This window comes from Teleopsis dalmanni, chromosome 2 (genome assembly GCF_002237135.1).
Source record: "Teleopsis dalmanni isolate 2A chromosome 2, ASM223713v2, whole genome shotgun sequence".
Taxonomy (NCBI): Eukaryota; Metazoa; Arthropoda; class Insecta; order Diptera; family Diopsidae; genus Teleopsis; species Teleopsis dalmanni.
In genome coordinates, this window is record NC_051847.1 from 138875672 (window position 1) to 138888951 (window position 13280).

Below are 13280 nucleotides of genomic sequence, written 5' to 3' on the forward strand. Positions count from 1 at the left end.
AATTTCGTTCTATTTTTACAACTGAATTTTGTATGGAAAAAAAACAACTTAATTTCGCTGAAACGAAGATGACATTAAGATTTTTGCGAAATTAAAGTGTATTTGTACATAATATTATCGGCGAAAGTAAACAAAACTGTTATTTTACATTTGTTTATATCATATATGCGAAGTAAATATGTTTTGAAAATAATTAAAACGTGTAAAAGTTTATGTTTTGTGAAAACTGCTAAAAAGTGTAAATATAAAATAAAACGGAGAGTGAATTACAGGTAAAAACTTTCAATTATATATATATATTTTTTTCCTTTTTTTTTGCGGCAAGGAGTAGTGGAATGCCTACGCACTGACCATAATCCGACGGCCCGGAGAGTAAGTATTCGACTCGCACGGACTAAACCAACTCCCCCTCATTCCTAGAGACCTTGTCCTACCCCGGGACTATGTTAGTATTACTTCGAGGTAGGGTCTCTATTAGTCATCTAAGACTTCCATCGGTGTGACCTGCGTCCAGGCCCCGCAGCGGCTGCAGGTGATTAACCTTATCCTTCATCTTTGTGTGGTACATCTGTTTTACTCCAGCTGTCTTCTGTCAAGGTCTACTTTTTTCAATCTCAGGATCTTTTCAGCAAACATTTTTACGCGATTCCAGTTTGTTATATTTTCGATCATTTTTTGCGTTACCGTCCTGGGAGAGAAGGTACCAACTTGCGTTGTTAGTGCTTCTCGTTCGGGCAACCACTTATTGCACTCAAAGAATCCGCTCCGCAATATATGCAATTTGGTGACTCTACTTTGCGCATGCGGTAGAGGTAGCTGTTAAAGTATCCATGTCCCGACGGAAACTGAGTGAAGCAGTAGTTAACCTCGCCAAAGTCTCTTGCTAGCCAGTTTTTTAGATCTGGGATAAGCCTTGCGGTCATCGTCCACGGTTATCTGAGTCCCAGCGTTGCTGCCATACTGCAATGGTTCTGCGTCTTACCAACTGGTTGTCGGTGTTGTTGTTTCCCATTTCTTTTGCCTGCCAACATGTTTTTCGCTCTTGAGCCTGCAGGTCAATAGGAATATTTCCACTAATCACGAGTACCTCAATTAAATATATACGTATAAGTAAATTCTGTGTAATGTAAATACACAAAGCCATCGAACAGCTCATTATTGAAGTTTGGAAATTGTAAAAAGAGAAATAAATAATTAATAATATATAAAAATACTTAATAGAAATAATAAAATCGTTATTTTCTTTTAAAAAATTGTGCAAAACAGTTTTGATAATCATTTAATATATTTATATTAAAACTATTTAATAAAATATTTTCCAAATGCATTTTTCACAACTCTTCTAGTGTTAGCTCAGTTATAATTGAAAGCGAGTTGAGTTTTACATTGATTATTGTAATATGGATAAGACTTCGGAACATGTTCCGAGAATCTGAACGATGAATCTCCAATGATGAATAGGGGTACTAAAGTATCGCAAATGTCCTTGCTCATGTCATTCACAAGGGGACATGATATTATATATGATTTAAATAAAGATTTTTTGTAAATTTTAGAATCATTGCATTGACTTGCGCTTTCATGTTCATATAACTGAAATGACATCTGCATATATTGCGTTTATTAAACAATTCTAGCAAAATAAAAATATTCTATTTCATTGGTCCACAAGTGACAATAAAACGATAGAATTCCACCGTCTTAAGAATTTAAATGTAAAATTGTTAAAAGATGGAACCAGTGCATTGAGGAAAACCTGATTTTTCAAATCCATCATACAACCCTTTTTACATTTTTCTGCAAGTTTTTTTTAAGTGTTGTATTCTTTTTTTTAACATTTTCGGTATTAAAACATGAAATATTTTTATTTAAATTATTTATTCGTTGCACTTTAATCAAAATATTTGCTACATTTCACATTTTTAAAATTTGAATCATCTGAAACTTTTCCATATGATAAATCTGATATTTAAATTACAATACCTAACCTTACCTAACCGTACCTAACCTTAGACTGTCTATATTTGAACGTTTATGCGAAAACGTTCAAATTTTAATGAAGATCCAAACAATATAACGCTTATGGGCGAAAGTGCGTGCAGGTGCCGCTTCAACGCACGCTCTAATGTTAACTGAGAGAACTAAAGGTTTATTCCACAAAGCCATTTTACAGTCGGGAAGTGCTTTATGTCCATGGGCGTGCACACCAATCTATGATTTGGGCTATCGTTTAGCATGCGCTTTAGGTTACAAGGGCAAAAATATTGATAAAGATGTCTTTCGTTATTTGTCAAAATTAAAACCTCACAGAATTCCTAAATGCAGTAATAATCTTTTTACAGCACATGAAAAGATGTTAGAACAACAACTATTTGGATTTGTGCCTGTAGTTGAGCCTTATTTTTCAACTGACTGCATTATACCAAAGCCGTCGAAAGAAATGTTGAAAGATGCCTGGTCTAATGATATACCGATTATTGTAGGCGTAACTTCTTTTGAAGGACTTCTTTTGTATCAACATATCAAAAAAAACCCTGACACAATCAATAAATTGACTGATTTTATACATGTTTTACCTACTGAAGTTAAACAAAAACATAATTATGAGGAACTCAAGGAAATGGGTTCAAGACTAAAGCAAGCTTATTTTGGCAACAAGACACCTAATATAGATAATTATTAATGAAATTTTTAGACGTAAGATAAGTTTTATTTTAAAAGTAATTTAGTTTTCTCAAGTTGTGCATAATTTTCTACAGTTACTAAGCTACAAAAACTTTTTCCACGGATTTATACGCACTGTCATGCCCGACTTACATATGGTCCACATGTTCCGACTTACTTTTATCGTTTCGATTTTGACTCGGAGCATTTCAATCATTTCCGCAGTCTAATTTCTGATAAAGGTGTGCGAGGTGTTTGCCATTGTGATGACCTCTCTTATTTATTTTTCCATGCTGTAGCTTCAAAACTTTCTAAGGATTCTGAAGAGTTTAAAACTATTCAACGCATGATTGGTATGTGGACTACATTTGCCAAAACTTCCAACCCTAATTGTGATGAGATAAAGCCCAGTATTTGGCAACCAGTTACTAGTGATAACAAAACAACAAAATGTTTGAACATTAATAAGGAATTGGATTTTATAGACTTCCCTGAGCAACCAAAAATTGATGTCTGGAACAGTTTTTATACAAAAGAATCATTATTTTAAAGAAATCATGTAGGAAAAAGAGATTATACGCAATAATTTTTTAATGAAATAGTAAAATTAATTTAATATAAAAAACTCATTTTTAAATTTAAATTAAATTATAAAATCCTTAAAATGATTTACTAACATATTACACGGTAATCAAACCCAACTTTTAAAATACACTTGTTCCAAAATCCTATGTTCGTCTGTATTAAAGTTTTAATTTTTTTTTGGTCTTTTCATCCTTAAAATCAGATAAAAAGATGAGTTCTTTAAAATAATTATTAATTTGATGTGTCTGCTTTTTAATATATTATGGTTTCAAAGTTTTAATTTTTTTTTGTTCTTTTCATCCTTAAAATCAAATAAAAAGATGACTTCTTTAAAATATTTATTAATTTGATGTGTCTGCTTTTTAATATATTATGATTTCTTTTAGTTTATGGTTTAAGAAGACCATGAAAGTGAATTTTAATTTTTAGTAAAATAATTAATTACATTTTAAATAAAAAACCATTCGGTGTTTCATTTGTACCATATCAAAATTTTGGAAAAGGAATCTATTATACATGTAAATGCAAAAAATAGTCCATCCCATTGGACCAGCTTTTAGTAATACTAATATAGTAATACTAATATTTATTTTTATTGTTATCAACTTAGCCTTGATATTCAAATTAAACGTTTATATAAAAAATTTTAAATATAAATATTTAAAAATTGTAAAATTCCACATAGTTGCAATAGTAAATAAATTTTAGATTAATTCACAAGCAAAAACTTTTAGGCCCAGAATTTTGTCTGATTTCCTATTTCATTAAAATTCAAAAAACATGAGTAAATTGTAAGTATAAAATGAAACAGTTATACCTTTTATATCCTCAAATTTGTTGTAATCGATGACACACTATTATAGACCATCCCCAGAAATAATTGTTTATACTAATTATGGACCAATACAAGGACTACAACAATATTCTATATATAATGATTATTTTTATAGCTTCGAAGGTATTCCGTACGCCCGCCCACCAATAGGCGAGTTAAGATTTAAAGATCCATTGCCTCCACTGCATTGGAGCTGTGTGAAGGACTGCACCCGTAAAGCAGAGAAATCGGTACAACAGAATAAAAAGATGAACACAATCGTCGGAAATGAAGATTGCCTGTTTTTAAATATCTACACAAAAGCAGTAAGTTAATTATATTTTACTTAATTATTATACATTGTGACCGAAAAGTTTTCGGAAATTCTCATTTAAAATTCGCGCGCTGTATATTTTTCGATATTTTAAGTTTATGTAGTTTGGCAGCACTGTCCTTAATTACTATGCCAAAAATGAGCGCGATCTGTCGGACAGTTCGTTTACGGCAGCTGTTGAAACCAGTTCACCTCAGTAGTGCGTTGCGAAAAAAACAATGGAAAAAAATATTGAACAAAGAGTTTGCATCAAATTTTGTTTTTCGAACGAAATTTCGTGTGCAGAATCGTTGCGAATGCTACAAAAGGCTTATGGGGAATCAGTTTTATCGAAAACTCAAGTTTATGAGTGGTACAAAGCCTTTCAGGACTGTCGTACGACCGTCGAAGACATGCCGCGTTCTGGACGACCTTCGACCTCTACCACCGACGAAAACATTGAAAAGGCAAAGGAAATCGTGTTCAAAAATCCTCATGTGAGTGTTAGAGAGATAGCACGAGAGCTAGGCATCGGTCGTGAGATGGCTCGTTTGATTTTGGTGGACAATTTGTGTATGCGACGTGTCAACGCCCGGCTTGTTCCGATTCACCTCAATTTGTTCAACATTATCAACGATTTTAAGGCCAAACATTCAATAAATACCATCGAACAGCCACCGTATTCACCTGATCTTGCACCGTGTGACTTTTTCCTGTTTCCCAACCTCAAATTACCACTCAGAGGAACGCGTTTTGAATCCATAGAAGACGTAAAACAGAATTCGCAGAGGGAACTCAAAGCCATACCGGAAAGCGCCTATAAAAAATGTTTTGATGATTGGAAGAAACGTTGGCATTTGTGTATCGCTTCTAATGGAGCATATTTTGAAGGAGATAAAATAAATATTGATGAAGATTAAGAATTTTGCGTTTTATTTAAAACGCAAAGGAAACTTTTCGGTCACAATGTATACTTGAACTAGACTAAAAGTCAATTATGAGTACTGAAGTAAATTTTTGATTATTAACAACTATTTTTGATTGTTAAGAACCATTATCAGGGATCGTTTTTAAAGAAAAACACAGCACTGTTCAGAAGAAATTAAAAACGCATTTTGTGATTTAATATTATTAAATAGTTAATATCAAATATTTTAAAAGCAACAAATCGGTGTCTCGTATGAAACTACGATAAATTGAAGTAGTTAGTCCTTGGCCTATTTTGTTTGTGGTCAGTTTTTAATACAACCGTAGTGCAGAGTAAGAAAAAAAATATACCGTCAATTATAAAAATTTCTAAATATCAAAACTGTTTTATTTTATTATTAGTTGTAATAAAATTAAAAAGTAAGAATTGTGAAGTTTACATCTCAATATTTTTTTTAGATTTTTGCCTACCAGATATCGTTTGCCCTTATGATTTTGATTTGATCTAGTACTGATCAAAGACAATACTTAGTTCTGAATTTATTTGAGGCCTTTTTGGAGAAAAAAAAATGAGTATATTACTATAAAGGTCAATTATAGAAATTTTACAAGACATTTTTAAGTTTTATTCTATTACAGTTTTTATGGAATAGGTTTTTTGATCTCCTACATTTTAACTAAAATCAATAATATATACTATCATACATGATGGTTTCCTTTCCTATTACTGTCTTATTTGCTCTATTACGGTTTTGTGGGCACTAGAAAGCAAAGAAACCTAAATAGTCCCACTAAAAGTTCAGCATATGTATCTACATTTATGACCATATTTATATAAGTTAGATGTTCTTACATATGTACTTTAAATATACAGTACATAAATATAGGTTTTGGAATTAAGTCATATTTTGTTCATGGTATTTAAGCTGTACCTACACATTCGCACAATCGATGATTGCTTCTAAAGTTGAAGTTATTATCCACATTTACGATGAATAAATATTTCAAATAAAATTACAAAAAGCAGGCTACCAATGTTATATTGTACAATAATATATTGTACAATTTATGCCAAAACAAAAGCGTTATTTTAGCTTCAAATCAACTTATATCTCACTTTTATTTGGGTAGAGAAATTGTTGTCAAAATGACGCATTAAAATGAATTAACTAAAATGTGGCCACTTCATTTTTAACTTAAGTCGGACTATATCTCCAACAATTTTACTAAATAACATTCCAATACCACAAGCAGATAATATGATGTACTTAAGTATTCACCAAGACAAACAAGTATATTGAAGCCAAAAAGTTATACTGGCTCATTGAAAACAGAATCTCCCTGTGCCTAGGATATAAAGTACTCTTGTATAACAACTTCATAAAAGCAATATAGACTTATGATATCCTGCTATTTAGTAATGCTAGTGCTTCAAATATTGAAATTATCCAAAGAATTCTGTCAAAAATACTGACAACAAGCACTGATGCCTTATGGTATATTAGGAATGAAAGCATTCACCGAGATCTACAAATTCCCTTAGTTAAAGCTGAATTTGACAGTATAAGAAATAAGAAAAAATACAATAAAGGGTTTCCAAAATATGTTAACCCCTTAGTAAGGAATCTCACACTTATATCCATTGCTTCCCGCCTAAAAAAGCCTAAAAAGCTCCTAAAATTCACTTTAATGGAATTTTACCCATTCATTTAACTGAAGTCCGTGACATAAGGTTTACTTGTTTTATTTTATATAATACAATGTATAGTTAAAATTGTAATATTATGTAATTAGTGATAAGATTTTAAAAATCATTGTTAGTCTCATTGGAAGAGAACATACAATAAATAAATGTATTAGTATTTAAAACAAAAATGCTACTCAGACGTGAGTTTTTAAACGCCTTTTCTATGCAACAATACAAAACATTTTTCAGATTGTCGGCAAAAAAACTAGTAAATATATTAGGGACTTTATTTGGTCATACAATATTCACTGACAAAATTTATTTATTTATTATACAGCCACATATCGCTCTTTTTTCATTACCAATTTCCTTAGCAGTCTTTTCTATCCGTGTCGGGTGATCTGAATGAGCATACCTACACAGATGGTTTCAGGGGGATGGCGCCTTCAAAGTAACCTTCAATATTTTATTATTGTTTTGAAACAAAATTAAATAATACTTGTAAGAAATGTGAAAAATTCGAATTTTTTTACTAATTTACATACATATATTTGACAGACATATATTTCTTAAATAATAGTTTTTCCGCGTTTTGGTTGCATAAAGTATAAAAAAATTTTATATCAGAATACCAGCGCAACTATCCCCGCCCACTACTTTCGCCTCTAGGTACGCCCATGGAGATTTGTCTGTCATAGGGGTGATATTATATAGACAGTCATGTGATGACTAGTTATAGTAATTTTACACCCTTTTTGGTTGGGACCAAAAGGCATCTTATACAAAGAGCCTTATATCAAATGAAATATAGACCATTTAAAATGTAATATTTTCTCTATCACTCAGATATGGTAGATATACACACAGAAACGCATATACATGTGCTCCTCAAAGGCATAAATTTTAACATATATTACTGCTTAACACTGACTTGATCAGTGTTATTCAAAGGCTTTCGGCGCCTCGCTACATAAATGACCACCAAATTGTAATTCAAATTTCACTCTTTCTTTCGGTTTCATTTTTTTAATTTGCATTAAAAACCAATTTCATAGTAAACGTGACAATAGCTCCCTATACAAGTCCAGCCGCTTTAATAATTCGAATTTTTCACATTACAACATAAGGTCCTTTATGTAAAACAGCCGTAAGTGCCATAGCATTTATATCTTGATATACAATATATAACTTTTAGATTGGGTCAAATGACTTAGTTCCTGTTATGCTTTTCATTCATGGTGGAGGATTTGACAGTGGTTCTTCAAGTCGACAAAACTTTGGGCCTGATTACTTTATGATGGAGAAGGTAGTACTCGTAACCATTAACTATCGTGTGGGTGCACTGGGTAAGTGTAATTAATTGTTTATTAAATTAGTAATATACTTATTTAAGCATTAATTTTTGTACTTCTATTAAGTTAATGAATGATTTTTAATTATTTTTTTAATTTCGCATTAATTGGTATCATGTACTTTTACCGATTCTTCTTATGATTATTAGAGCCCAATTACTTGTTAAACATTTTGTAATTCCCCTAGTAGTTAGTAGCACACAAAATCGCTTTCTTATGATTATTAATAGAATCTTGTTAACAAAAAGAATTAAATACATTTATACAAGGTATGTGTAGCAGATAAATAATAATATTTATAATATTATAGGATTTTTGAGTTTGAAAGACCCCGAACTGGATATACCGGGAAATGCTGGCTTAAGAGATCAATTAATGGCTTTAGAATGGGTTCGACACAATATTAGCAAATTCAGTGGCAATCCATACAATATTACATTGTTCGGCGAAAGTGCTGGTGCGGCATCGATACACTTTTTGATGATGGCACCCGCAGCAAAATGTCGTTTCCGAAAAGCAATATTGCAGTCTGGTACTGCATTAGCACCATGGGCAATAAATACCGTTGAAAATGCACCGTTTCGTTTAGCTCAATTGAATGGCTTTACTGGCGAGAATAACGATAAGAACGTCTTAGATTATCTTAGAAATCTCGATGCTTATGATTTGGTGCGTCATAACTTATTAACACAAGAAGAGTATTTGGCTGGCAAAATGTTTTCTTTCGGTCCAGTAATAGAACCATATCATAGGGCTGGATGCATCATATCAAAACATCCACGGGATATGCTGAGCGGAGCTTGGGGTAATCGAATACCAATAATAATAGGCAATACATCGTTTGAAGGGCTGCTTTACTACCGTTATGTACCAGCAGATGTTCTATCCGAGCTACATGTACATCCAGAATATTTATTGCCTGAGGAGGTACGACAATGTTTTGATTTGAAAACACAGCGACAAATTGCTGCTGGCATCAAAAAAATGCATTTCGGCAGAGAGGAGATATCATTAAGTAACATTTTAAGATACTGCGAAGTAAGTTACTAAATGAAGCTGAAATTAACACACATATTTTTCTTAACTTCTTTATTTTTCAGTTACTATCATTTAAGTTTTTTTTAAACGGTACTTACAAGACAGTTGAAGAACGCTCTAAGCTTCGCACACCCACTTTTTTATACCGGTTTGATTTTGATTCGCCGGATTTTAATCTACAACGTATTAAATATTTAGGTCACGCTATGAGGGGAGTGGCTCATACGGATGATCGCTCTTATTTGTTCTATAGTGAGAAAGCATGGAAACTGGAAGAAGAAAGCTTAGAATTCAAAACCATAAAACGTATGATTTCAATGTGGACAATGTTTGCTTATGATAGTAATCCAAACAACGAATTAACTAGGGAAGTGAAATGGTTATCAACTCACTGTTATGATTATAGAAACTTGAAATGTCTTAACATATCTGATGATCTTATTTTTACACGATTACCGGAATTACCAAAGCTGAGAATTTGGCGTAGGGTGCTTGTAGCAGCAAGGCATGCTATGAAATCAAAAATGTAGCTAATCGTATGTAACAACTATTGTATTACTAAAAGCACCAGGTATTGTGATTGAACAATACACTGAGGGGATGGCTTTGTAACCATAATATGGTTATTAGGCCGTGACAGTGTCAAAGATCCAGAAGCTGAAGTTTTGAGCACAAAGAAAAAGTATGCAGACAAGTATTCTTTTATACATTTTTGTTTGTGTATTAACAAAGTTTCAAATCAATATCTACTGAACGGTAATGAAAAACAATATTTAAGTTCACGAATGTTATAATAATATATTCGTGTAATATTAATAATAATATATTCGTGTAGTTATGGTGCAACACAATACAAAAATAGAATAATATTATGTTTATAAGGCACATCAAATATTAATCTTTTATTATTTGTAATTTATGTTACAGTGAATATATTATTTGTTACAATACATTTATACCAATCTTCGATTCCCGATCTCATGTTACATCTCACTCTTACTTTTACTTTTAACTAAAATACATAAAGCAGCTGAGTATTAATTCATCATACCGATTTAATTTATTAAAATACTACTATTTAGTATACAGACAATACAATGAGATCTGTTCTTTATTATGAAATAAACAGTATACCAATTTTTAAACTATCCGTAAAGAAATGACCTTCATTAGGATTTTTAAAATAATTTTTAAAACCATCATACCTTATTATACAATATAAATATGTAATAATTATGTTATATATATAATTCATAATTTAAATAAACATATTTTATATAATTTAAAAAGTTATTAGGTCCTTTTATAAGTATATGGTAGTTTCATCATATATATGATGGCGGACCTAAAGAGTATACTCAGATTGATAGTTTCAATCTTTAGATCCGCCATCATATATATGATGAAACTATACTTATAAAAGGACCTAATTTTTAACGAATATTATTTAAAAACTAAACTACTTGGAGTGTATATGATGTTAAATATCACCAAATTAATTTTAATTGTAATTAGTTTCATTATTTAAATGTTGTGATATATGTATGTGAATGCAGCAATAGTTTACAACGGCTTTACATTATAATTGTAATAGTTTTTTTTATATTTGTAGGATTTATACAATTTCTGATAGCGATTTGTATTATCTCCTGGGGTTCAACCGACAAAAAGAAAAAGCAACATTTATCATATTTTTACCAATAATCACAGTTCAGAATTCTTTCTACTTTGCTTGGAAAAGTGAAACTTCTGAATTTATCACTATTTTAAATCACTATTCCAAATGCGAGCTAAATTTCGACAATTGTAAAACGATTGTTTAATAAATTAATATTTGTTATCCATAACAGCAAAATTACCAATAAAGTGAAGTTCAAAAAGAAATATATTTTAAATAAATAAATACTTCTGGAGTCTACAATCCAGACTCCGTGAGGTAATGTACTCATATAAAGAAAATTTGAAACTTTACTTATAATACTACACACATAATTCTTAAAACCCACCATTGCCTTATGTGACATAAACCTCTTCACTTAAGAATTTTGAATGCCGTTGTATGGGAGAATAATACTGATGTCCCATAATTAAAAATGGAATATGAATTGTTCTCTGTTAAAAACGTAATGTAATTTCTGGTATAAGTCTTTATAAATACTTATAAAATTAATAATAAAAATTAGTAACTCTCGGTTTATATTGAATACTTTTCAAAAAGCGTGCAAAACCAATGTATAGAAAAAAAGTTTGTATAATTGATCCTTCTGGACAAATACATTTCAACAATTGAATTGGGTATACATCCAAGAAGTCTTTGGAATTACAATTAACTTAATTTTATGACAATATGCGTCCTGGAACCACTCGTCGCCAGCGACGCCCAAGTGCCGTTCAACACCTCCCAAAGGAACTTCACAAGTGCCTCCCAGCGGGTTACAACAACAACAACGTTATAAAGTCATTTCAAAGCATTGATTTTCCTGTATATATGTTCCATTATAATCGCTTTGGCAAGTGATCGCTGTAGTGCAAAAGAAACATCACTAATAAAAACATCAATGATGAGAATATCAATGACTAATGAAAACGTCATTGACATCAACAGTGAAGATAGATTTTCTGATAACATGTCTGTGCAGAAAAATTTCTAGCTGGGATAACAATTAGAACAAAAACTGATATTATTATTATTTAGCAGCATTATTTAGTATTATTATTTATTATCATCCACTTATACACCAGTAGATAGAGAATCTCGGATGCCGATTATAACAAAACGGCACATATTAATTTAAAAAACTCGTTACAAAAAATTTCAGTAAAGCAATAAGATATTGGCATTTGAAGAACTAAATCTCGATATTTATAAAAAGTGTTAAGTATTAAACAATTCATATACTGTTAACAATGTACTTACAAGGCATTACCAGGACACAAAATTATTGAACTACAACTTATATAACTGAGATCTACAAACGAAAAAAAATTGGCGAATTTTTCGCATGCTTTAAACAAAATAATTTTTTATATAAATAACTTTAGATGGATGAAGACAAGGAATCTTTAAATTCTACTTTTATCAGATAAACGACGCTCTGCATCTGCATATAATGAACATTTTACAGGTTTCCGCATTTTACGGGTTTTGACAACTCCACCTGTCTCTACGCTCTAATTGCTTATGATCATGTATACATTTCATTTATGGTTCAATAATATTACTATATATTATACATTAACAGAAAAATTTTTCGAAGATTTTTAGTTAAACATAACTTCATCAAAAATGGTAACTGTTACTCATTTAATGGGTTATTAATAGTCCTGTAATAGTCATTATAGTCATTTATTTTTTCTGGAGAACTAAAGACTTCTATTTTTCTGCTAGTATTATTATGTCTTTAATATTATTAAAAATCACAATTCTACACATTTATTTACAATATCAGTTTCAAGTTTTTATTAAATATTTTATGAATTACGATAAATGAAAGGAAAATATTTTATACTTATACATAATTTGTGACTTATACATGTTATCTCAAATTATATATTCAACAGATTTTGATTAGATTAAAATGTTTAGTTATTAAAATTATAATGAAGAATTACAATGAAGAAGATAATTACAGTGATATCTACATATTATTCTAGCTTTATGGAAAAAACCAAGTTATAAAACAAATAAATAAATTAATAAATAAATAAATTTCATAAATAATTATTCTGATATATTGCAGGTTGCTTATAACTATAAGAAATAATTTTTAGTATTAAAGCGATATTTGATAAGTAATGTCACGGCAAAATAAGTAAAAATAATCACATGTAGAGGGTATCCATTTACAGTATAACCAAAATGCAGGTTGTAACCAAAAGTTTACCAGACAAAAGTATTCA

The 13280-nt window shown here is 30.6% G+C and overlaps 1 protein-coding gene and 1 pseudogene across 2 annotated transcripts; both read left to right on the forward strand.

Moving 5' to 3' along the window:
* The first annotated feature begins 2034 nt into the window (after positions 1–2034).
* On the forward strand, positions 2035–3223 carry LOC119675825 (annotated as a pseudogene).
* A 706-nt stretch (positions 3224–3929) lies between these two features.
* Positions 3930–11266, forward strand: LOC119679512 (esterase B1-like). Of its 2 annotated transcripts, none has more exons than XM_038091905.1 (6): positions 3930–4040; positions 4113–4389; positions 8186–8336; positions 8653–9380; positions 9443–10136; positions 10993–11266. In XM_038091905.1, exons 1-5 carry the CDS (start codon positions 4030–4032, stop codon positions 9908–9910), a joined length of 1635 nt encoding a protein of 544 aa, XP_037947833.1. In that variant the 5' UTR covers positions 3930–4029; the 3' UTR covers positions 9911–10136; positions 10993–11266. The 2 variants fall into 2 exon arrangements, with proteins under 2 accessions (XP_037947833.1, XP_037947835.1); XM_038091907.1 differs by having other exon boundaries at positions 9443–10062.
* Positions 11267–13280: the final 2014 nt, after the last annotated feature.

Coding starts and splice junctions, on each gene's coding strand:
- LOC119679512 (XM_038091905.1), top strand. Junction 8,337..8,652: donor CTATCGTGTGGGTGCACTGG/GTAAGTGTAATT, acceptor ATAATATTATAG/GATTTTTGAGTTTGAAAGAC. Junction 9,381..9,442: donor ACATTTTAAGATACTGCGAA/GTAAGTTACTAA, acceptor TTTATTTTTCAG/TTACTATCATTTAAGTTTTT.